This window comes from Haemorhous mexicanus, chromosome 16 (genome assembly GCF_027477595.1).
Source record: "Haemorhous mexicanus isolate bHaeMex1 chromosome 16, bHaeMex1.pri, whole genome shotgun sequence".
Taxonomy (NCBI): Eukaryota; Metazoa; Chordata; class Aves; order Passeriformes; family Fringillidae; genus Haemorhous; species Haemorhous mexicanus.
In genome coordinates, this window is record NC_082356.1 from 9614085 (window position 1) to 9638737 (window position 24653).

The window sequence follows — 24653 nt, forward strand, 5'->3', positions numbered from 1 at the left end:
TGTGAGTGTGTGTGTATGTCTGTGTGTGTGTGTGTCTGTGTGTCTGTGTGAGTGCCTGTGTGTATGTCTGTGTGTGTGTGTGAGTGCCTCTGTGTGTGTGTGTCTGTGTGTCTGTGTGTGTATGTCTGTGTGCCTGTGTGTGTGTGTGTGTGTGTCTGTGTGTGTGTCTGTGTATGTCTGTGTGTGAGTGCCTGTGTGTGTGTGTCTGTGTGTGAGTGCCTGTGTGTGTCTGTGTGTGTGTGTGTGTGTGTGTGTCTGTGTGTGTGTGTGTCTGTGTGTGTGTCTGTGTGTGTGTGTGTCTGTGTGTGTGTGAGTGCCTGTGTGTGTATGTCTGTGTGTGTGTGTGTGTGTGTGTGTGTGTGTGAGTGCCTGTGTCTGTGTGTGTGTGTGTGTGTGTGTCTGTGTGTGTGTGTGAGTGCCTGTGTGTGTGTGAGTGCCTGTGTGTGTGTGAGTGTGTGTGTATGTCTGTGTGTGTGTGTGTGTGTGTGTGTGTGTGAGTGCCTGTGTGGGTGTGTGTCTGTGTGTCTGTGTGTGTGTGTCTGTGTGTGTGTGTGAGTGCCTGTGTGTGTGTCTCTGTGTGTGTGTGTATGTCTGTGTGGGTGTGTGGTGAGTGCCTGTGTGTGTGTGTGTCTCTGTGTGTGTGTGAGTGCCTGTGTGTGTGTGTGTCTGTGTGTGTGTCTGTCTGTGTGTGTGTGTGAGTGCCTGTGTGGGTGTGTGTCTGTGTGTCTGTGTGTGTGTGTCTGTGTGTGTGTGTGAGTGCCTGTGTGTGTGTGTCTGTGCACTGGTGCTCTCGTGGCTCCTGCCTATTGGTGCAAGATGCTCTCAGGGAAGGTGGCATCCACCACCCCTGGAGACCACAACAAGTAGTGCCTGAACAGGGACCTTTGTCTGGCACCCCTGAGGAATGTCTCCAGCATGGCTGGAATCCAAGTCACCTTCGGGTCAGGCACTACCCTAAGGCAACCTCAGAGTTTTATCAGGGCACGCTGAGGGGAGAGACCTGCAACCCTCCCAGAGTCACAGACTGGAGGATTGCTTTCCTTGACAGACCCCCACAAGATCCTTTGTTGGCCCACCATTGGGTGAGTATGTTGGAGTCAGGGTCGCCCTTTCCTTTTGTTCTCTCATTTTAAATCTTGTGGGTGGGAAGACTGCAGAATGGGCACAAAACTCATTGTTCAACAATGGGAGATTTATATCCAAGTGACATTAGCCCTTGTTGCTCAGGAAATTCATTTTTCAAAGGAGAATTTGTAAGCTTTTGTTCATCTTCTTTTCAAATATTTTTTGTTACAAGGGAATCAGTTTTGTCGCTTGAGATTTGGGATACGGTTGGGATCAAGTTATTTGTTTTATAAATGGAGGGAAATTTTAAAGTGGGGAAGTTTTATCCTCTTTTCCATTTTATTTATGGCAAAATATTTTATCTTCTTTTTCATTCTATTTATGATTCAGTTAAAAAATCAGGGGAAAATTTGGGAAAAGTTTCAGCTCCCCAGTTCAAGACCCTTTCCCTTTCATCCTCTCCCTGAGCCCCTAAACCCTCTTCCCTGCCTGAGGAGCAATCGACAGGCAGATGTCACTATTCAGCACAGGGTTGCTGCTGTCTCCCTGATGCCTCCCGATCTCCTCTCTCCCCTTCCCAGGACTGGCCATGCCGCTCTGGACCTTCCCCTCAACCTTCTCTCTATGCCCACATCCCCAGTATCCATTGGTTACCCAGCTGCTGTTACTCCACAAAATGATGCCAGCAGTATGGCCAGCCCTTCCATTTTGTCCCTTCCTAATCGAAGTTTTCCCACACTCGCACCCCAAAATAGCCACTTTCCTGCCTCTCCTCTGCCCTTTCCTGCTCCTACATCATTGGGCTCCTCCCCTGCAATGCGTTGTTCCTCTCCGCCCATCACGTTGATGGTCACCCCTGCGTCGGGATCCCCCCTTTCCATCAGTACCACCCTTCCCGACACAGGCCCTGCCTCTGCCCTCGTGGTCTCCACCTTCTCCACCTCAGGCTCTTCCCCTGGCGGCCATGACCCGTCTGCCTCCCCCATCCCCGGAGCCGGAAGTGGACATGATGGTGACCGGAAGGCAGCCATCCTGGCTGCCCGCAGCCCACGACACGGGGCCGCACCGGTTATCCAGGAGTGCCGCTCCTCTACCAGCAGGCCCTCCTCCTCAGTAGAAGACAGTGATTCCCCAGACTCCAACACCGAGCCTGAGGATCACGGGGCAGAGGTGTGGTAGCAATCTGCTAGGGAAGGTGATTGGGGGATGACAGGGAGATTGCAGGCCCTGGCAGCCCCTGTCTAATCCAAAAGAGGGAGGAACCCAAAACAGGAATCCCTGCCTGATAAGAAGCATTGTAAGGCACGCAGGGACTGTGAGAGGGGGTCCCTGTCCTGCAAGAATAACGAGCCTCACCAAAAGCCATGATGACAAGCACAAGCGGCACAGAAAAGAAGAAGATAAGACACAGTGCACAGATGCAAACCAATAACCTGAAAAAGAAGACAGCTCTATGCTGCCTGAACAATACAACTTCCTACTGGACTTGAGTTCCACAAAAAAGACGTTGTTTAATTAGTTCCTACCAATTCAATTATTTCAGTTGTATCCTAATTTTATGTACTATTTCCTTTTTGATTTATTACTTTAGTACTCTTATAAGTAATAGTTTTTGTTATGTAATTATGTTCCCTTATTTTGTAAGGTGCTTGCAGAAATCTATAAAAGCCTTTTAATTAAACAAAAAGGGAGAGTTGTAGAGTTGTAGACCTATGAGCCTACTGCAGAGAGGGCAACAGCAATGCTTGGAAGAGATGCACCTTAGGGTCCAGGCATTCCTCACAGCTCAGGGTGAGGAAAGAAACTTCCCCCATGGTGCTCTGCAGCACTAAGTTAATTTGTCCCAGTTCTGTCCTCCCCATTGGCCCATTGGCCTTTCCTACCCCTTTTACCCTCATATGTTCATGTTCTGGTGAGTTCTCCCTTCCCTCTCTTCCCATTACTTTATGTCCCCACAATTCCACCCTAGCATTCCCTATTGGTCCTTTCCGTGTGTACTGCCCCTGAGCCCTGAGTCCCTTCCATGTGTACTGCCCCTAAACCCTTTAATCCCTGATGCTCGCCTCTACCCCTCTTTTCCTGTATTTATATCCTAAATCCTCCTTTATCTTTGTATTTAACGGCCAGATCCCTGGAGCCTTAGACCTTAATAAACCCTCGTTAGAACTCTGTGCCTGGACGTTACCGAGTCTCCACTGCCGAGCAGAAAACACTCTTCTGGGAAAAGTTGTGTCCACCACAACCACGGGAAGCAACAGTGCCCCTTGGGACCAAGAGGCCATTGTGACACTGTGGAACCAAGGAGAGCATTGCTGCCCTGCCAGACCTCATGGATCCAAGAAACCACTGTGACCCTGCAGGGCCTGGGGGACCACAGCGCCATTGTGACACTGCAGGGCCCAAAAATCCAAGGGAATTTGAGACATCAAGGGGTCTCATGGAACCAAAGGGACATTGTGTCACTTGGAGGCCTCATGGAATCGTGAAGACCATTGGGACACTCTGGGGCCTCAGGGAACCGTGGTGACACCAAGTTGTCTGGGAGTGTGGATCTGCTGGAGGGTAGGAGGGCTCTGCACAGGGCCTGGACAGGCTGGATCCAGGGCCCAAATCCAACAAGGTGAGGTTTAACAAGTCCAAGTGCCGAGTCCTGTACTTTGGCCACAACAACCCCTGCAGCACTACAGGCTGGGGACAGAGTGGCTGGACAGCAGCCAGGCAGAAAGGGACCTGCAGGGACTGATGGACAGCAGGCTGGACATGAGCCAGCAGTGTGCCCAGGTGGCCAAGAAGGCCAAGGCTCCTGGCCTGGATCAGGAATGGTGTGGCCAGCAGGAGCAGGGCAGTGATTCTTCCCCTGTGCTCAGCACTGGCGGGGCAGCACCTCAAGTGCTGTGTCCAGTTCTGGGCCCCCAATTTAGGAAGGACATGGGGAGGGGCTGGAGCATCTCCAGAGAAGGGCAACAAGGCTGGGGAGGGGTCTGGAACACAAGTCCTGTTCAGAGTGGCTGAGGGAGCTGGGGTTGTTTATCCTGGAGAAGAGGAGGCTCAGGGGAGACAAGGCGGTGTCAGGGCACAGGTTGGACTTGATGATCTCCATGGCCTGTTCCACCCTTGCTGATTCTGGGATTCTCTGAAACCAACCTTGGAGCAGTTGCAGGATGAGCCCTGGGCCTCCTCTTCAGAAGCTCCAGCAGCCCAGGTCTCTCAGCTTCTCCTGCCAGCCCCAAAGCCCATCCTGTCAGTCCTGCAGAGCCTCTGCAACTCCTCCTCATTGCCCAGAACAGGGAGCCCCAGAGCCAGACACAGCAGCCCAGATGTGCCCCCCTGGCCTGTGGTGCCTCTGGCAGGGGAGCAGCAGGAGGCACTGCAGGAGCCTGCAGAAAATTCCTGCAGCACTTATGGGATGATCCTGCTCCCCAAAGGACATTCCCATGGTGCCAAGTCAGGAACTGCAATGGGGAGTGGGGCCAGAGAGGGAAGGGCAAACAGGGATGGGCTTTTTGCAGGAGAGGGAACAGGGGTGGGCAATAGGAAGAAATCTGTATCAGGAAGAGTAAAGAAAGCAAAGGTGAAGCCAAGGAAATGCTCAGGGCAGTTTGGGGGTGGCTGCCAGGCAGCCCTGGCTCTGAGCAAAAGCGTCTGCAGTTGGACAGGAAGCTCCCAGCCCATGGGAAAGAACTTTCTGGCTGACTGCAGAGGCCAGGACAAAGCTGAGTGGTTTCCCTGCCATTCCCAGCCCTTGCTGGCCCCAGGGGCTGATGGCATTTGTGCTCCCTCAGGTTCATGTCCCCACACCAACACCATGGGGGTGCTCCCCCTGCTCTGTGCAATGCAAACAGGGGCTCCTGAGCCAGTGCTGCCTTGTCTGTGCCTGCAAGGATGGGGCACCTGTGTGAGCTGGGGAAGAGGCCAGGGCTGCAGAGGGGGGATGTTGTTGGCAGCTCCATGAGGACGCTCTGGGACGCTGCCCTGGGCTGTCCAGCACACTGGGGATGGATCAGCCCCTGCTCTGCTGCTCCTTCCCATCTCCCCCAGGGCCCTTGCAGAGCACCAGCCATGCTGTTTGCCCCCAGCCTGCCCATGGCCACCCTGGGGCTGCTCACGGGGGTTTTCTGTGCTGAGCATTGTGCCTGGCCGTGTTCTTGAGAGAGCCTGGGCAAGGAGCCTGGAGCCCCCAGGGCCTGGCCTGAGGTGTCAGCGCTGCCCCAGCAGTGCCCATGGCCTGTCCCTGCTGCAGCCCTGGCACTGCCACCCCCAGGGCTGTGCCCAGCCCCGAGAGCACTCAGGCCCTACAGCAACACCTGGGCCACCAGGGCAGCGGGGCAGGGCCACGGGAGCAGCACTGGCAACACCAAGTGCTGCTGCTGCTGGGCACAGCTGCTGTGCCAGCACTGATCTGCCCCAGCTCTGCACACAGACATTGCTGCTGCAGCTCCAGAGAAGGGAACACAAGGGCATCTCTGCAGAAAACTCTGCTGGGACATCATTTAGTTCCTTTAAAGCCACCAAGAGCACAGCCTCTTATTGACACAGTCTGTGGCCACAGGGAAGGTGGAGAGGAAAAAAATGGGAAATGGCACAAACAATGACATTTCTTTGTGGACTATATGAAAAAAGTAAAACTAAGAAAAAGAACCTCCAAAATGAAATCAACAAGAAGTATCAAAGATGACTTTTATTACAAGTGATTTGCAGACACTGACCAGTTCTTTAATGTTTCTGAAGCCATCCAGTCATCAGTCTCCACACTGCAGCCTTGAGCTCCTGGTTCCTCAGGCTGTAGATGAGGGGGTTCAGGGCTGGAGGCACCACTGAGTACAGAACTGACAGGGCCAGATCCAGGGATGGGGAGGACATGGAGGGTGGCTTCAGGTAGGCAAACATGACAGTAATGACAAAAAGGGAGACCACAGCCAAGTGAGGGAGGCAGGTGGAAAAGGCTTTGTGCTGTCCCTGCTCAGAGGGGATCCTCAGCACGGCCCTGAAGATCTGCACATAGGAGAAAACAATGAACACAAAACAACCAAGTACCAAACAGACACTAACTGTTAGGAGCCCATGTTCCCTGAGGTTGGATTTGGAGCAGGAGAGCTTGAGGATCTGGGGGATTTCACAGAAGAACTGGCCCAGGGCATTGCCATGGCACAGGGGCAGGGAAAATGTATTGGCCGTGTGCATCAGTGAATAGAGAAAGGCACTGGCCCAGGCAGCTGCTGCCATGTGGGCACAAGCTCTGCTGCCCAGGAGGGTCCCGTGGTGCAGGGGTTTGCAGATGGACACGTAGCGGTCGTAGCACATGATGGTCAGGAGGAAATACTCTGTTGAGATGAAGAACAGAAAGAAAAAGAGCTGGGCAGCACATCCTTTGTAGGAGATGTTCCTGGTGTCCCAAAGGGAATTGTGCATGGCTTTGGGGACAGTGGTGCAGATGGAGCCCAGGTCAGTGAGGGCCAGGTTGAGCAGGAAGAAGAACATGGGCGTGTGCAGGTGGTGGCCGCAGGCTACGGCGCTGATGATGAGGCCGTTGCCCAGGAGGGCAGCCAGGGAGATGCCCAGCAAGAGGCAGAAGTGCAGGAGCTGCAGCTGCCGCATGTCTGCCAGTGCCAGCAGGAGGAAGTGGCTGATGGAGCTGCTGTTGGACATTTCTTCCCTCTGCCCATGGAGTCCTGGTCAAGGAGGACACAGTGACAAGTCAGGGCAGACTTTCCTGAGCAATGTCCAAGCCCTTTCTCCCAGCTCTGCTCCTGATGCTCTGTGCCACGCAATTTTCCTTTTCTCAGAGCCCTTCCTTCAGCCCTATTCCTGGAGCTCTGCTGGGATCTGGCCCTGTTCCTTTGATGAGCAGGGACTCTGCCCATGGACACCAAGGGTTCAGCTCTGCTCTGCAGCAGTGGGGGCATGGGAACGGGGTCAGGGGTCAGTCCTGGGCTTGGACTTCCTCAGCCCAAACTGCTCCTGAGGCAGAGGAGCTTGGCATCATCTCCTGTCCCAGGGCTAAGGAACAGTGACAGACAAAGGCAGTTTGAGAGGGTTTCCTGCTGTGCCCAGGGAGATGAGAGAGAACTGTGCAAAGCAAGAGCAGTGGCTGGAACTCAGTGAAGGGTGAGGGGAGCTGCTCTGTCACTGCATCTGTCCCCAGCTGCCCTTGCTGAGATCCAGGGCAGTCCCTGTGTTCCCCTGAAAATCAGCCTGGCACAGCTGAGAGCAGAGGAACCCACAGCAGATCAAACTGGCTCAGCCTTTCTCAGAGTGTCAGCCCCACTCTGGCCAAGGTCACTCCTGTCCCCCAGTGTCCTCTGGAGGCAGCTCACAGCTTGGATGGCATCCCAAGGACACGCCAAGGGTCCTGTCCATGGCACTGCTTGAGGAGAGTGGGCTCATTGCCAGCCTCCCAGGCTGCCCTGCCCAGAGCTCCCCGGGCACAGGGAGCTGGGACACCCCATTGCTGTGCTCAGCCTGCACAGGAGGAGCCCAAGGGCTGGGCCTGACCCTGCAGCTGGAACTGCCATCCCAGAGAGCCCCTCTGCAATGCCAGGAACACCTGGGCAAGGCAAGGAGAGAGAGCCGGGCCTGAGGAAAAGCCTTTCCCTGCCCAGCCCTGCCCAGCCCTGCCAAGCAGCAGCAGGGCACGACAGCGGCCCTCAGACCCTGGTCAGCAGGGAACGGCCGGGGAGATGCCCTTCATCTCTGGTGCTGTTCTGCTGGCCCAGGAGGGACTGAGGGCCCCGAGCTCTGGCCTGAGGGCTGTGCTGGCTGGGAGGGGACACAAGAGCTGTGCTGCTCAGGGCAGTGTCTGTCCTGCAGAGCAGGGCTGGCAGGTGCCACATCTGCCCTGCAGCAGGGCTTCCCTCAGCACTGCCTCCCTCCCTCCCTGCCCAGGGCTCTGCTGCTGGAGCTGTCCCAGCCCAAGCTGCTCCTGTGGCCCCAGGCTCCTTCCCTGCCAGAGCTGCCAGAGCTCAGCCCCTGGGCCAGCCCTGCCCTGCAGCTGCTCGGGGCTGCGGGGATTAAAGAACAGCTCCCCCAGCCTGGGCACCATGGAAAGGTGATGTAGAATGAATATGGAGGCTGGGGAGGTTGCAGGCACTTGCTGAGGTTCCCAGGAAAACTCTGTGATGGTTTAAGAGCCTCAGCCCCTGCTCTGCCCTGCACAGCTGAGTTTCCATTGCCACCCAGCTGAGCCAGGGAAAAGAGGGAGCACAGATTCAGGATAGCAAAGAGCCAAGCAGGAAACCCCTGTCCTGAATGAGCTCATGAAAAGTCTCCTCAGGAATGACCTGGGCATGAGCTGGAGCTCTGAGCAGCCCTGGCCCACACAGCACCCTCTCCCTCCACAGCAGCAGGACCTGCCCTGGCAGGAGTCCCTCCTTGCACCCGTAGCTCCCCTGCACCATCCATGGGGAGCTGCCAGACAGGCTGAGAGCTGCCCCTGGCAGGTGGCACATGCCCTGGGCTGGCCAAGAACCCTCAGGGCTGCAGGACCTGCTCTGCAGGACAGCCCTGGGCAGCCCTGGCTGCAGCCCCAGCTTCACCCCCTGCAGCCGTCCCTGGCAGCAGGAGCCATCCTGCCCTGTCCCTCTGATGGTGCCCAGGGCAGCCCTGCTCTGCAGCACATCCTCCCCCAAAGCAGAAACAGCCGCAGAGCCATCCTTACAGTCATGTCAGTTGTGCCATCTCCACCTTTAGGAGAGCCCTGCAGCCAGAGGTTGTGGCAAAAACTGTGAAGGTTTCTCCATGAGTGAGTTCAGAATTGTCCTTCCAGCTGCTTTAAGCCTCCGTCTGCTTCACTGCTCTCAGAGACCTGCCGGCAGTGCCCTCAGCCCTTCTGGGCTGGGAGAAGAGCTGCTCCTCAGGAGAAATGTCTTTCTGAGCTCTGCTTGGTTTCCAGGAGCTCCTTCTGTGCCAGGAGCCCAGCCCAGCTCAGCAGCACAGACACAGCACAAGGACTTTAATGACCCTCTGGGGCTTTGGTGTTGTTTACATCAGACTCATTCCCAGAGAGTGTTCAAAAAACTTCTCAAGAACTCAAAATTAAATTTAAACTCCAAAGTTTCTTGAAGTTTTAATGGGTCCCACTGAGGGACACACCTGAGAGTTTTTCACCAGGTAGAGCAGAACACTGGAGGCAGTGATGACAGGTGGGGAAAAGCAAGGCAAATGTGTCTCTGGTGCTGAGCAAACCTGGACGTGTTTCAGGAATGCAAAGGGCCAAGGCCTGAGCCCCAGCCCCTGGCAAGGCAGATCCTGTCCCTCCCTCCTTGCTCAGGGCTCTTCCCAGGATGGGCACTGGGATGTGGGGATGGGCAATGCCAAGGGCAGGACCATGGGGCGGCCCCTGCCAGGCTGCTGAGCAGGGACAAGGAGGCAATGAGGCCCCAGGGCTGCCAGGGTCACTTGTCCCCTCGTGGCCTCAGGCCCAGGGCCAGCAGCCATGGCCAAAGTGCTGCCCAAGTTGGCTCTGTCAGGGCCTTGCAGCTGCTGCCCATCCCTGTGCCCTGTGCAGCCCAGGCTGTGCTACGGTGTCCCTGCCCTGGCCTCTGTCCCTGCAGGCTGTGCTCATCCCCCGGCTGCCCCACCTGGCTGGCCCCTTCCTCTGCTGACAGCTCTGCCTCCTGCCTGCCTCTGCCTGCCCACACAAAGCCTTAGGCTGCTCCAGGCTCCTTCTGGGGTCGTGCTGCACCACAGCCCTGCCCTGGCAGGGAAATTCCTTTGTCCTGGTGCCCAGTCTGGGCTTCCCCAGCTGCCCTTGGCATTAATTCTTTCTCTCTCTGGCTGTTTTCCACTATGTCAAAAGGATCCACCATCTCTGAAATTGCTCTTTAATCACTCTCCTGGCTCTGCTCCACCATCCTCAGTCTCCACCCCACTGAGCACAGAGCTCCTTTGTCCCTATACAGTGCTCATGTGCCTGAGGCCTCCAAACACCACCTTGGGAGATCTCTGGGCCCTCTCCAAGGTGTTTCCAAATGAAAACATTCAGCACAGAGTCTAAGAAAATCACCAGAGGACAGGGCCAGCCTGACCTGTCTGTCCTGGCTACTTTTTTCTGGGAGCAATCCTTGGATATACAGAATTTGGGAGGCCAAATTCTAATTTCGGTCATGGTCCTTGGACAAGAAGGTCGGTTCTTTTCCATAGGAAGGAAGGAACAGAGCCCCTCTGTTTAAGGGGCAGAATGAGAGGTGACTACCAGAGGCCAAGGGCATCCAGAGCTGGCAGGTTTTGTTCTGAGAGATACCTTTGCTTAGAGGAAATTGTTTAGGGAGAGTACCAATTTTGGCAATGGGCATCTAAAAAGTCAGACAGTTCTCTCCCATAACAAGGAAAGCACGGAGCCCCAGTGCTCCAGGAGCTGATGAGAGGCAGCCCTTGACATTCCAAGACCAGCCAGACCTGTCAGGTAGCCCTGGGAGGCCAAGCCAGCCAGAGCTGTTCCATGTTCCCTGGGTTCCATGGGGCCCCACAGTGTTTCAATGGTCCCTTGCTTCCATGAGGCCCTGGGGTGTCATAATGCCCCCTTGGTGACACCAGGCCCTGAAGGGTCACAGTGGTCTCCATGGTTCCATCAGGCCCCACAGAGCCAGAATGGTCTCTGGGTTCCATGAAGCCCCACTGTGTCACCATGGCCCCTTGGTTCCACGGGCTCCAGTGGTGCCACAATGATCCCCCTGGTTCCATGGGCTCCAGTGGTGCCACAATGATCCCCCTGGTTCCATGGGCTCCAGTGGTGCCACAATGATCCCCTTGGTTCCATGAGGCTCCAGTGGTGCCACAATGATCCCCTTGGTTCCATGAGGTCTCCACAGTGTCCCAGTGATGTCCACGGGAAGGAAAAAACCCAGCCCCAGTGTTGCAGGGGCAGTCACCAGAGGCCAAGGCCAGCCAGACTTGATGGTACAGGCAGATTTTTCCTGGGAGCAACCCTTGGATATTCAGAATATCAGAGGTGGAACCCCAATTTCAGACACGGACACCGTAAGAGAAGGATGGTTTTTTTCCATAGGAAGGTGTAGTATTGTCCACAAGGGTCCCAGGATGAGGGAAGAGACGAGAAAGTTGACTCCATGTATCAGCAAACTAGGTTTATTATTTTATGATAGAAAATATATTAAAACTATACTAAAAGAACAGAGAGAAAAGATTTCATCAGAAGGCTAAGCTAAGAATAGGAAAGGAAGCAATAACAAAGGCTTGTCTCGGACCAAGACAGTCTGGACAGGTGAACTGTGGTTGGGCGTTAATTCTAAACAACCAGATGAGTCCAATCACATATTCCCCCTGTTGCATTCCACAGCAGCAGATAAGAATTGTTTACAGTTTGTTCCTGAGGCCTCTCAGCTTCTCAGGAGGGAAAAATCCTAAGGAAAGGATTTTTCCTAAAACATGTCGGTGACATCTCACCCTTTTTATTTTAAATAAATTAAAAGGAAAAGTGTTTGCAATTTCATCTGCTGGGCCATGCAGAGGAAAGAACAAGCACCTGAGAGGCTTAATGTTGCCAATCAAAACATCAATCAGTGCTGATGTGGAACCGTCAGGGAAATTTTTCACCTGCAAAACATCAAATTACATCACACACCAAAACAATCTTAAGATATAAGAAAATGCAAAAACAATGAAAAGAAAGTTCATTGCTTCAAGTCCAAACAGCTGAGTTTCAGGGAAAGTCCAAACTGAAGATGTTCCTCTCTGACATCGCTGAAAGTCCCTTTTTGTCCTGAAACAGGCTTGCTTGGCTTTTCAATGCTTTTTGAGCTGCTAGCTCTTTCAACTCTTTTTATTTAAATTTTTTTTTTTTTTTTTTTTTTGACGAAAGAGCAGCAGCAGAGAGGAGCCACTGAGGCTCTGCGGGGGCCCTGGCCCTCGTGGAAGGAACAGGGACCCCAGACCTGGCCTACAGAACGGTGGTCCAGGTCCTCGTGGAAGGATCAGGGATCCCAGACCTGGCTCACAGAACGGTGGCCCAGGTCCTGACGGGGGAAGCAAAGCCCCCGAACCAAACAGCCGCTGGCCGGGCGGAGGCCCTGGCCCAGGGAACCGAGCCAAACGGCCCAGACCCGGCCCGCGGAGCGGGCTCTGTGGTCTCACAACCCGGCACCCTGCTGCCAATGCCTGGGCAGCACGAGTGACCGAACGCTTCATCCCCTCTGAACCGGTGCAGACCAGCAGCTGGGGAAGAGAAGCTTTCCCAGGGATCATCACCCCAGATCTGGGGGTGCTTTGTCCCCAGAGCAATTGAGCAAAGCTCACTTTCCACTGTTTCTCCTGCCTCTGCAACGCAAATGCAAAAGGTGTTCCTCCTTTCTGCCCCTCGGTACCACCCCCACTCCCTGCGGGCTGGGGACCAGAAGCAGAAGGCTCAGGAGCCACCTCCCCCACGGTGCTGGGGTGCGCAGGGGGAGTCAGGCATTCCAACCCCCAACGGGAACCTCCGAACCAAACCCGAACCGGCCCGCGAAAAACGCTGAGTTTGAAAGCAGGCAGACGGGCTGAGCCCGCAATCAGCTGTCGAGCCACAACCCCCCCCACGGAGGGGCAGACCGGCATCCCCTTCCCCTGTCCCAGCTCCCCCCGCAGGGCCAGCCTCGGGACAGCCCGAAAAGCTCGGGGGGGAATCCAGGCTGATCGCAGGCGCCGCGGTGGCCGCCGCGGGGAGCGGCGGGGCCACGGGCGGCTCCAATGATGGTTCCGCTTGGTGGTTCTCAACCTCAGCCTCCTCCACTGGCATGGCAGGCAAAGGCGGAGCCGCCGCGTTCGGAGCCCTCACGGGCTCTGCTGGAGGGTCGAACGCGGATTCGACCGGCGCGGGCGGCGCGGCATCGACCCCCGCCGGGCTGGGGACAGCAGCCGCGTCTTCTCCGGGTACCGGAAGCTGCATCGCGGGCGCAGACAGCAAAGCCGGCGGAGCCGACACGGGAGGCGGCGAGACAGCCGCGGGGGGCGGCAGGGGCGCGGGGCCGGCGCCCACCGCTGCGGCCTGCACTGTTGTCTCACTTTGCTTCGGGAGCGGCAGCGCAGTCGCGAGCTCTTGGCGATTGCTGTCGAGTGTGTCGCCTAGCAACTCGGGCGAAGCCGCGGGAGGCGGTGCTTCTGCCACGGGAACGCCGACAAACTCCGCTGGAGGCGACGGGTCCGGTCCGGGCTGAGGCGGTGCCGCGGGAGGGGCCGCGGGGACTGGCACCTCCTGCGGGGCGGGTTGGGGTGGGGCCCGCGGCTCCGGCTCGGGCGGTGGAGCCAACTCACCTCCCCCCTGAGAGCAGCGAGGCGGGGGAGGCGGTTCCGTCGGAGCATGCTCCAAAGGCGCAGAAAAAAACTTTGCTGCAGGCAAAGCTTCGCCCCCCCGCCCCGATTCGGGGGCGCTGGGAACCTGCAGGCCGTGATTTTGCACTGGTTCCCCTCTTGCCAGCGCCAGCGAGAAGGGAGCCATACCTCGGCAATCCGCAATCCACTGATATGCAGACACTTTCCGTTTCAAAACTGGGAAGAGAGTTCTGAATGACGGATAAACCCAAGGAAATCCAAGTCCCCGGTAAAAAAGGTCTTGGATAATTAATTCCATGCATTCCCATATGTATGAATCAAGGGCATACAGCACATCAGTAAAAAAGCCATGGTGCTTTGCCCACCTAAATAACTCATAGAAATGTATCTTCAGCATAGGAACTCTGTCCTCATGACCGCATTTTTGCCAGAGGCCAATAAGATTCTCCTCTGAGGGAGAGAATGGAACCTCCGCCTCCATAGGCACCCTTGTCCGCATCCGAATCTGCCTTGTAAGAAGGGAAGCATTTTCAGGAAGGGAAGTGTAAACAGAACCTTGTGACAGTGTCCTCTGGGCTTCAGCAGGCTGCTCTGTGCTGCGAAGACTTCTGGACATCTTGTCTCGGAGACTTTTCAAAAGGTTCTCTCTGTGGCCAGCCTCGGCTGTGAACTCTGTCCAATTTCAGGATCTTCAGTTCTTCAGCTCCTGGCTAGAAGCCACTTTGGTGATCACTTGTGTAGGTGACCATCAATGCCACACACTCGGGGTTTACAAAAATGTAGCAATGCTCCTCTGGGCCTACCAAATGAAGCATTCTTCTTCACTCAGGGTCCAATTGTGGTGATTTCTTCACTCGAGGCACCATCTGTCAGTTCTGTCCTCGGTGTTCACCTTTTGTGGTGGTGCTCCTTTTTTCACTCAGGGTCACCATTTGTAGTATTGTCCACAAGGGTCCCAGGATGAGGGAAGAGACGAGAAAGTGGACTCCATGTATCAGAAGGCTTGATTTATTATTTTATGATAGATAATATATTAAAACTATACTAAAAGAACAGAAGAAGAGATTTCATCAGAAGGCTAAGCTAAGAATAGAAAAGGAATGAATAACAAAGGCTTGCATCTGACCGAGACATTCTGCAGAGGTGATCTGTCATTGGCCCTTAACTGGAAACAACCAGATGAGTCCAATCACAGATTCCCCCTGTTGCATTCCACAGCAGCAGATAAGAATTGTTTACAGTTTGTTCCTGAGGCCTCTCAGCTTCTCAGGAGGGAAAAATCCTAAGGAAAGGATTTTTCATAAAACATGTCAGTGACAGGGGGCCGATGGCTTCTCCTCCCCCTGCCCGGGGGTTGTGGGCGAACCCCAACGGTGGCAGAACCTTGGCCGAGCCGGCCCGGCCCGGGGCTGCTCCTGGGGCCCGGCGGATCCTGGCTCGGCCCGGGCTGGCGGCGGGGCAGGGCTCAGCAGTGCCCAGATGTTGGAACTGCAGCCATGGCCCGGCCCGGCCTCGGCCCCGCGGCCTCCCCTGCCCTGCCCGGCAGCCGATGGGGCCTGGCGGGGTCCCTGGGAAGGGGCCCGGCCCCACGGCAGGAGCCGCCTGGGCTGCCCTGGCTGAGACGGGGCTGGGTCAGCCTTGTTACCTCTGTGCCAGCCAGAAGGGAAAGAGACCCTCTCAGGCTTTCTTGTCTTTAACATGTGTCTTCTCAGAGGTGTGTACAGTTTCCTTAATGGTTTAACACCTTGTCAGTTCTCAAAGCTAATAATGATTGTTTTTCTGTCAGAGAAGGAGGAAACTGCTAGCAGCTTCTCTTAGAACTTCACTTCCATGATGTTCTAAGAGAAGAGCAACCACAACAGCACAGAGCACAGAGCTCCTTTGTTTATATGGATTGGTTATGTGTCCGACATGTCAAAATCCCACCTTGGGAGATTTTTTGGGTGCTCTCCAGGGTGTTTTCAAGTGAAAACATTCAGCTCATAGTCTAAGAAAATCACCAGAGGCTAAGACCAGCCTGACCTGTCTGTCCTGGGTACTTTTGTCTGGGAGCAATCCTTGGATATACAGAATTTGGGAGGCCAAATGCTAATTTTGTACATGGCCCTTGGACATGAAAGCTGGTTCTTTTCCCCAGGAAGGAAGGAACAGTGCCCCAGTGTTTCAGTGGCAGATGAGAGGCGGCCACCAGAGGCCAGGGCCAGCCGGAGCTGGCAGGTTTTGTTCTGAGAGATACCCTTGCATAAAGGAAATTTTTTAGGGAGAATACAAATTTTGGTGATTAGCATCTGAAAAGAAGAACGGTTCTTTTCCATAGCAAAGAAAGCATGGAGCCCCAGTGCTTCAGGAGCTGCTGAGAGGCAGCCCTTGACATTCCAAAATCAGCCAGACCTGTCAGGTGGCCCCTGGGAGGCCAAGCTAGGCAGACCTGTTTGTCCTGGCAGCTTTTGTCATGGAGGAATCCTTGGATATATGGAATTTGGGAGGAGAAATCTTAATTTCAACCACACACACCTTGAGTAAAAGGACAGTTCCTTCCCATAGGAAGGAAAGCACCCGAGCCCCAGTGTTTCAAAAGCAGGTGAGAGACAGCCCCCAAGAGGCCAAGGGCAGCCAGACCCTTCTGTCCTGGCAGCTTTTACTTAGGAGCAATCCTTGGATATTCAGAGTTTTGGAGGTGGAATCCCTGTTTTGGCCATAGGCACATGATCAAGATGGATGGTTCTTTCCTGTAGGAAAGAAAAGCACAAAGTCCAGGTGTTCTGGAAGATGAGAGGTGGCCACCCTTAGACCAAGCCAGCCAGACCTGTCTCTCCTGGTGCCTTTTGTCTAGGGTCTATCCTTGGACATAGGACATTTTGGAGGTGGAATCTCCATTTTGGCCATGCATGCCTGGACAGGAAAAACAGTTCTTTTCATGAGGAAGGAAAGCACAGAGCCTGAGTATTTCAGAGCCAGATGAGTGCCAGCCCTCAGGAAGCCAAGGCCAGCCAGACTTCAGTCCTGGCAGCTTTTGTCTCGGAGCTTGCATGTAGACAATTCTGGAGACAGATGCTCAATTTTGGCCATGGGTCCCTGGTCAAGATGGATGTTTTTTCCCATAGGAAAGAAAAGCACATGGTCCCAGTGTTTCAAAGGCAGATGAGAGGTGGCCCCAGATAGCCAAGGCAGTCAGATCTGTCACTCCTAGCTGATTTCATCTGGGAACAATCTTTGCATATAAGGAAATTTGGAGGAGGAATCCTAATTTTGGCAATGGGCCCCTGGAGGAGGACAGTTCTCTCCCATAGGAAGGAAAGCCCAGAGGCCCTTTGCTTCAGGGGTAGATGAGAAGCAGCCCTCGACATGCCAAGGTCAGCTGTACCTGTCAGGTGTCCCCAGAAGGCCCAGCCAGCCAGACCTGTTCCATGTTCCCTTGGTTTTGTGTGACCCCATCGTGTCACAATGGTCTCCTTGGTTCCATGAGGCCCTGTAGTGTCACAGTGTCCCCCTTGCTTCTGTAGTGTCACAATGGCCCCGTGCTTCCATGAGGCCTTGCAGTGCCACCTTGCAGTGTTGCTTCATGTTTTCACAAAGCCCTGATATGTCACCATGGCCCCTCAGCTCCATGGGCCCTCGCTGTGTCACAGTGACTCCTCCGTGACACTCTGGGCTGCACAAGGTCACCATGGACCCTTGGCTCCTTGGGGCCCCTGAGTTTCACAATGGTCCCCTTGATTCCGTCAGGCACTACAGTTTCACCATGGCTCCTTGGTTCCAGGAGGTTCCGTAGTGTCACCGTGGTGTCCTTGGACCCACATTGTCACAGCTGACCCATGGCTCCATGAGGTTCCGCAGTGTCACTGTGGTCGCTGTCAGAGGCTGGATGAGATCGCTGTCCTGAGACACCCTGGGATGCTCGGAATGCCCATGTGGGGCCAGGGCCGGGTCAGGCCTTGGTTTGTGGTGGGACAGAGCCCTGCCCCCAGCCCTGGCCTGGCAGAGCTGTCAATCACACAGCAGGGGCATTGCAAACCCAGCTCTTATTGGCCCATCTGTCAATGAATCAATGAATAAATGAATGAATGAATGAATCAATCACACAACAGGTTGTGCTTACACAGCCTCTGATTGGCCAATCTGTCAGTCAATCACACAACAGGCTGTGCCAACCCAACTCTGATTGGCCAAGCTGTCAGTCAGTCAGTCAATCAATCAATCAATCAATCAATCAATCACACACTAGAAGCACCTGCCTACCCTGACTCTGACTGGACAAGCAGCTGGCAGTCCCACCCCAGGGGCGGGCCCATGAAGGCCCAGGAGGTTAAAAGCCAGAGCCTGAGGTCTGCGCGTGGTCTGGATCCTGCTTTCTCTTGGGGTTCCTCTGTTGGTGGTGCTTGAACCCAAGCAGTTGGTGTCCATGTGTGTGCCTTTCTCTAAGTCTTCTGTCTCTCTGTTGTTCTCCATTTCTTTTCCTTCTAATCCTGCTTACCTGGAACCTTTTTGGGTAACTTCACATGTTAAGTGTTATGAATGGACTCAAAAGGAGTGAAATTTCCAATTTGAATTTATTAATTTAAGGCATACAGCATAAGCAAAAGCTTCAGCGCTGGACGGCAGGGGAGTCTCCGCTCCACCAACTGCCGCGCCCTCATCCCCAAGGACCCCCCTTTTTAGGTTCTTAATGCTTCCGGACTGCTATGTCATCTTGAAGTACTCTGCGCCTGCATTGATTGTTGCTAGGGGGTCTTCTCTCGCCTCCTGGTGGTTGATGATGAAGGTCTTGGTAGTCTTCCTCGGTTATGTCCTTTGACCTGATTCCATATTTAGTAAAAAGCTTCACCTTTTTTTTTTTTATAAAGCTTACTTAAGATCTTATGATTACCACGCGATTATGCAAGCAAAAAAAATTGTGCAAGCAATTGTGCAAGCTACATGAATCAAACAGGCACTTAACCACAATTTCTATTTTGTAACGAACAAGAGGTTTTCATTTGTTTCATTAAGGGTTAAGGGATTTTTGGTTAAACATGTGGGAATCCAGGGCACAGGGAATATTTCTCTGTCTGCTCTGAGGGGTCCTGACCCCCAGAGAAATGCTGCCTTTAACCTTTGCCCATGGAGAGGACTTCCAATTCTTTGAGATAGATTAGACTTTACCAAAGTGTGAAATAGATTAGAGGGTAGTAAAGTATGTCACTTGGGTGAGAAATTTAGGTTTTGGGATTTTTAGTATGGTGGAGATAGATAGGAAGCAAGATGGAGGAATTTGGGTGTAGTCCTTGTCTTTTCATCTACTCCATTTTCTGCAGTGTTTGTGGCACAGGGTGATTGGTCAAGGAAAGCACAGTGCAGAGGTTATGTGGACAGTCAAGGGATGAGTTATTGGTAGATAAGTAGAAATAATGTACTTTTTAAGAGTTAATTGGATGAGACAACTTTAAAAGAACTTGAAACCGTACATTTTAGAGCCATTTTGCAGTGCTTTTCCAGCGAGCTGAGCCTGGTGTGCACAGCATAAAAAACTTTAGATAACAATAAACAATAAAGAAGCCAAAGACCAAAAAGATCCCATGCATCTCCTTTTACCTGCGACAGAACTGCTATAGGAGGGTCTCCCCCATCCAGGGAGCCCCCAGAAGGGCTCAGCGTAAAACAAACATGAATAACTGGTGCCCTGACAATGTTTGTAATAAGTTGGCTTTTTACCATAAATTTGTTTACTGAAGGGTGTTGTCTTAATTGGCCAGACATGTGAAATGTGTTGATTAAATGATCAGTGAGGTCCACCTGTAGCAAACCAAGATATAAAAGAAGAGGATTGAAAAAATGGGTGGCTTTTAGCCCTTAGCCTTCTGATCTGAGTCTGTGTCATCTCTGATTAAACGGTGACATTTGGGGATTTGTGGGGGCTATTGGGGATCCTTTCTGCACCTCGTGACCCAACAGGACCTTCTCTAATAAACTTTGCCTGAAGCTCCCACTGTGCCCATGACAGGAACCCCTGGGAGTATCTGGAACATCCCGGCTCTTTGGCAGCCTGGGCACTTCTGGGATGTCACCGTGGAACCCCCGTGAGTGCCTGTGACAGATCGGTGCCTTTGCAGCCCAAGGTCCTCTGGGATGTCACCATGGAATGGCTGTGACTGCCTCTGACCACAGGGTTCTTTACCACCCCCAGAAACCCCTTGGAGGGCTCCATGGAGCCCCTGTCTATGCCTGTGCTATTCCAGCTCTTGAACAGCCTGGAGACACTTGGAAAGTCCCCATGGAACGCCACTGAGGGCCTGTGACAAATCTGATCCTTAGAAGGCAACCATCACAAGCCCCCTGTTGCTTTGGTCAGTTTCCATGGCAACCATCACCAGCCCCCTGTTGCTATGCTCAGTCCCTTGGCAACTCCATGGAGACCCCATGCCAGGGGTGGTTGCCATGGACACCAGCTCAGGCCTGCAGCCAGAGCCTGTTGCCATGGCAACCATTTGCAGTCCCATCCCCAGGGTCATGGGAACCCAGAACCACAGAATTGGATGAGTTGGGAGGGACCCATCAGGATCCTCGATTCCAACTGCTGGCCCTGCACAGGACACCCCAACAATGCCAGCCGGGGCCTGGCAGCACTGTCCAAACGCTGCTAGAGCTCAGAGATCCCGGGAGCTGGGACCCTTCCCTGGAGAGCCTGGGCAGGGCCCCAGCAGCCTCTGGGGAAAAACCTTTTCCTGACATCCAACCTAAGCCTGCCCCGACTCAGCTGCAGCCATTCCGTTCAGTCCCGTCCCTGGACACCAGAGGGAAGAGGTTCCCACAGCCCCAGCCAGGGACCCACTCCCAAGGCTGTTGCCATGGCCACCAGGGCTGGGACCAGCTGGGATGCTCGGTTTCCACTGGCTGGGGTTCAGGAGGGGGATTCCCCAATTTCCTGCTCCCGCTAAAACTGTGCTGCCACTTGCTGCCTTCCCGCCTTCTATGGAAAGCACAAAAGGCAAAGATCTCAGGCTGTGATAAGAACAATTTATTGGGAACAGCAACAAGATAAAGAACAAATAGGAACAGAAACAATACAGATAATATATGGGATAAGAAAAAATATTTACAGGGAAAACTACAACACAACTGCCTGGCTCTTCCCAGCAACGTATTTCCCCTTGGAAAGGACACCCTTCTCCTCGGGGAGAGACAGTCCCTTTCCTGTCCCTGGCAATGACCTGAGGTGGGAGTGAATGTAATGTCACGGCCACGGCCAGACCCACATGTGCTTCAATCCCATGTCATGTCATTGGCAGGGGCAAGAACACGGACAGGTGTCTTCCCAGCACAGGTCATGGGGAACATGGATCACCAGAGTTACTCCCAATGTGGGTTCTCCAATAGGGGATGAAGCTGGAGCTGGGCATGAAACTCTTCTGCAGTTGGGGCATTGGCAGGGCTTCCCTTACCGGTGATTCCATTGGTGTCTGGTCAAGTCAGAGCTCTGGGTGAAGCTCTTCCCACAAGTGGGGCACTTGTAGGGCCTCTCCCCAGTGTGGATGCGCCGGTGCCTGACGAGGCTGAAGTTGTGTTTGAATCCCTTCCCACAGTCAGGGCAGTGGAAGGGCCTCTCCTCTGCGTGAATGCGCTCATGCAGGCGGAGATTGGAGCTGGTGTGAAACCTCTTCTGACACTGGGGACACTCATAGGGCCTCTCCCCAGTGTGGATGCGTTGGTGCCTGACGAGGTGGGAGTTGCGCTTGAAGCCCTTCCTGCAGTCAGGGCAGTGGAAGGGCCTCTCCTCTTTGTGAATGCACTGGTGCCTGGCAAGAGTGGAGCTGGTGTGAAACCTCTTCTGACACTCGGGACACTCGTAGGGCCTCTCTCCAGTGTGGATGCGTTGGTGGGTCAGAAGGGTGGATCTGTAGCTGAAGCCCTTCCCACACTCCCCACACTCGTAGGGCCATTCCCTGGTGTGGATCATCTGGTGCTGGATAAGGTCAGAGCTCTGCCTGAAGCTCCTCCCAGACTCCAAGCACTTGTGGGGCTTCTCCCCATCAAGAAGCTGCTCATGGACCACCAGGTCCGAGCTCTGGCTGAAGCTCTGTCCACCTTCCTGGCTCAGGGCAGGTCTTTCCTCCTCAGAGCACCCTGGGCTGGGTTGGTAGCCCCTCCTCATGGGGGATCTCTCTAGCATTTCCTCCATGTTGGATTCCTGTGCCATGGAGCCGCTCAAAACCACCTCTTCCATGTGGTTCTGCTGTAGGGATTGGTCCTCCCTGATCACCATCCTTAGCTCCTTCCCTGGGGGAGGAAGGACAAGGAGAGGATGGACTTGCCTGTGTGCCAGATGGAAGGGGAAGGAGATTCCCCCCAGTGCATCCCCGGCAGGACATCATTGGCAGCAGGGTTGTCCTGCAGCTGGGGGCCATGCTGGGCTGGGAGATGGAGCAGGAGAGAGGGGAAAAGGGGCACTGACTTCCTCCTCACCTGCCTGGGTGTCCTGGGGCATCCTCATCTTCCTCGCAGCCTCCTCCTCTATCTGGCGAACGTTTGGGAATGAGATATCCTGTTTTGGGAGGAAAACAAGGGATGAGAACATTGAGTTTTGTACTGGTTTAAGGGCAAACCTGTGGGAGAGTCTAAGCAAGAATTACAATTTAATAAGAAAATTAAGATCAAGGCAATGATACAGAAAGACTGCCTTAAACTGACAGAGTCAGGATATAACCCGACACCCTGTTGGTCAGGGAGCCGGTAGCAGTCCCATTAAATGGTGGCTGCAGTCCTGTTGGAGTGATGAACGTGATTCTGTCCAAGCAGTGATCCTGTAGAAGGGTCTGGTCTTCCTCTGAAGGTCCAGGGGTGGTTATGGAGCTCTTGTCCTCTGGGAATGCGGTAGGCAAGGTGCTCCTGGTCTTGTAAGCCTCAGTTTATATCCAGGTAGGAATGCTTGGTTCCTCCCCCTGGGCGGAGCATCCCACAATGGGAGGATGTATTTTTATCAGTCCAGCAGTGACACTCAATGGCCCATTCACAGAAGATATCTCCCCTGGAGGGCATTATCAGGGGTGAGTCATGGAAGAGATAAAGAACTCTGCCCCACCTGTTTATAGCAGTTTGTGGAGATGGTGATTGAAAACATGTTTTTGGTTACATCTTACATTGCAACCTGAAACTGTGGAGTAATCTCTGCTCGGGGAGGGGTGAGCACCACCCCCCTTACCCAGACTGGCTCAGGTGTAAAACCCCCACCCTGGGAAGGCCACACACACAGGGGACAATGTCACACTTGCCCTGCCCCAGGGGTGGTCTCTGTCCCTGTCACTCCCTTGTTCTCCCCCCTTTTCTCTTTCTTTCTATCTCTCTCTCTACCTCACATTTACTGTTCAATAAAATCCATGTTGGATTTGGTCTCATTAACACCTTAATCGGAGCAGAGGCATCTCTCTATCAATATTCTTAACCAGTTTGCAATATTATTTTGAGACAGTGAGTTTAGGCACTGTTCTCTGACCCCATGTGCCTTTGACAACAGCATGGTTCCCTCCTCTGAGCAGGTCGTGGCTCTACTGGAGGAACTCCTGGAAACTTGGACGCTGTTTCCTCAGAGCGACTAATGGGAGAACTGATGAGGAAAATGGCTGTTGTGGGTGGCCAGTGTAAAGAAAATATTTTGTTGTTCTTCTGGAGGAAAGGGAGCAAATGATACCAGCAAGACTGACAAGGTTCGTTCACCCCATGGTAAGGAACACAAGGCTGCAAAAAGTCCCATAAGAAGCCCAGCTCAAGTAGCTTAATTCCCAAAAACTCCAGAATTCACAGGCTCCGGGGCTTTGCCAAATGTGAGAATCATTTTTCTCTTTCTCCCTGTCACCTTTGTGACAGCTACACAGAGCTTCCCCTTCCTTTTAATAATCTGTATAGGGCCAAATTTCCCCTTTTCTTTTATTGGAACCTACTAGCAGCTGAGCTGGAGCTGTGCAGGAACCAATGAAACTTGGAATTGCCATCATCATTGCTTCTGTTGTTGGTTTATTCATGTTTGGGATGTTCTTGCATTTTCATCAAATGTGACTTGTGGGAAAATCAAATATTCATCAAAGTATTTTATGCAGAGTTAAGTTTGATTTTTCCTGAGTTTATTTTTTCCAGGGCCCAGGGGATGCTCGAGGGGTCTCTGTGCCTCTCGCCTTTGGGGATGCTTGGGAGGGGCTTGGGGGGTTTGTCCCTGTCCCTGTCACCCCAGGCCATTCCCCAGGGAGTATCCCTGTCCTTCTCACCCCAGGCTATTCCCCAGGGCATGTCCCTGTAACCCCAGGCCATTCCCCAGGGGGTCTCTCCATCATTCTCACCCCAGGGAATGCCTGGTGGGGGGGGGGGAGTCTCCCTCCCCCACACCCCTGTCTCAGGGGCAGTCTCTGTCCCTCTCAGCCCAGGGATGCTCAGGGGTCTCTGTCCCCTCGCCCCGGGGGAAGCTCGGGGGGTCTCCATCCCTCTGGCCTCAGGGAATACCTGTGCAGGGCTGGGGACCAGGGGCTCTGTGTCCCTCTCACCGCTGAGGGTGCTCGGGGCTGGAGGGGCTCTCCGACCTTCTCACACCTGGGGAGGCTGGGGGGGGGTCTCTGTCCCTCTCAGCCCTGGTGTGACCCCACACAAACATCATCGGGGTCAGAGGGACAGAGACACCCCCAAACCCCCAGAAGGGCTGAACCTGGGATTTGGTTTGGGGCTGAGGATTTAGGAGGGGGCTGGAATTGGAGCTGAGCTTGGATTTGGGGCTGAGATTTGGATTAGAGCTGGGATTGGGGTTAAGGCTAGGCATGGGATTGGCTTTAGGGCTGGGGTTGGGATTGGGTCTGGGGCTAGACGAGTCTGGCACTGGGATGGGATTAAATACAGAACTGTGAGTGTGTCTAAATGTGGAGTGAGACTGAGACCAGGATCAGGGTCACACAGAACAGGACAGGGGGATGTCACTGCAGGATGCCCCTGGCATTGTCCCAGCCCTCCTCAGGTACCTTCAAACATGGGGGGCAGCTGGGTGCTCCAAGATCCAGGTGCTCCCATGCTGTCCCTCAATACCAGGCGAGCATTCCCTGAGGGCAGCCCTGACTGTGACCCTTGGGGCTCTGGGATCAGCCCTCACATCCCTGTGGGAGCAGCTGCAGACAGGACAAGAGATTTCCCTCCTCCTCTTTCCTGTGGAAGGATGAAGCCCAGCTGCCCTTTTCTTCTCGTGCCTCTTCCTCTCCTTTGTTATGGTTTAAATAGAGTTACCCGTTTTTTTTTAAGAAAAGGGTTGCAGAGTTTAAAGTTAAGCTGGGAACTGATCGCTGGCCAAGAGTTCCTTTGTTGGTTAAATGTTGTAATCACCT

At 53.9% G+C, this 24653-nt stretch overlaps 1 protein-coding gene and 1 pseudogene across 1 annotated transcript; both read right to left on the bottom strand.

Annotated features, from left to right (window-relative positions):
- Positions 1-24653, bottom strand: part of LOC132334709 (zinc finger protein 850-like) — an 800740-nt pseudogene that overhangs the window by 452969 nt on the left and 323118 nt on the right.
- On the bottom strand, positions 5775-9353 carry LOC132334756 (olfactory receptor 14A16-like). Its single transcript, XM_059860870.1, has 2 exons — positions 8720-9353; positions 5775-6734 (listed from the first exon to the last, which is right to left on the bottom strand). Exon 2 carries the CDS (start codon positions 6709-6711, stop codon positions 5779-5781), a length of 933 nt encoding a protein of 310 aa, XP_059716853.1. The 5' UTR covers positions 6712-6734; positions 8720-9353; the 3' UTR covers positions 5775-5778.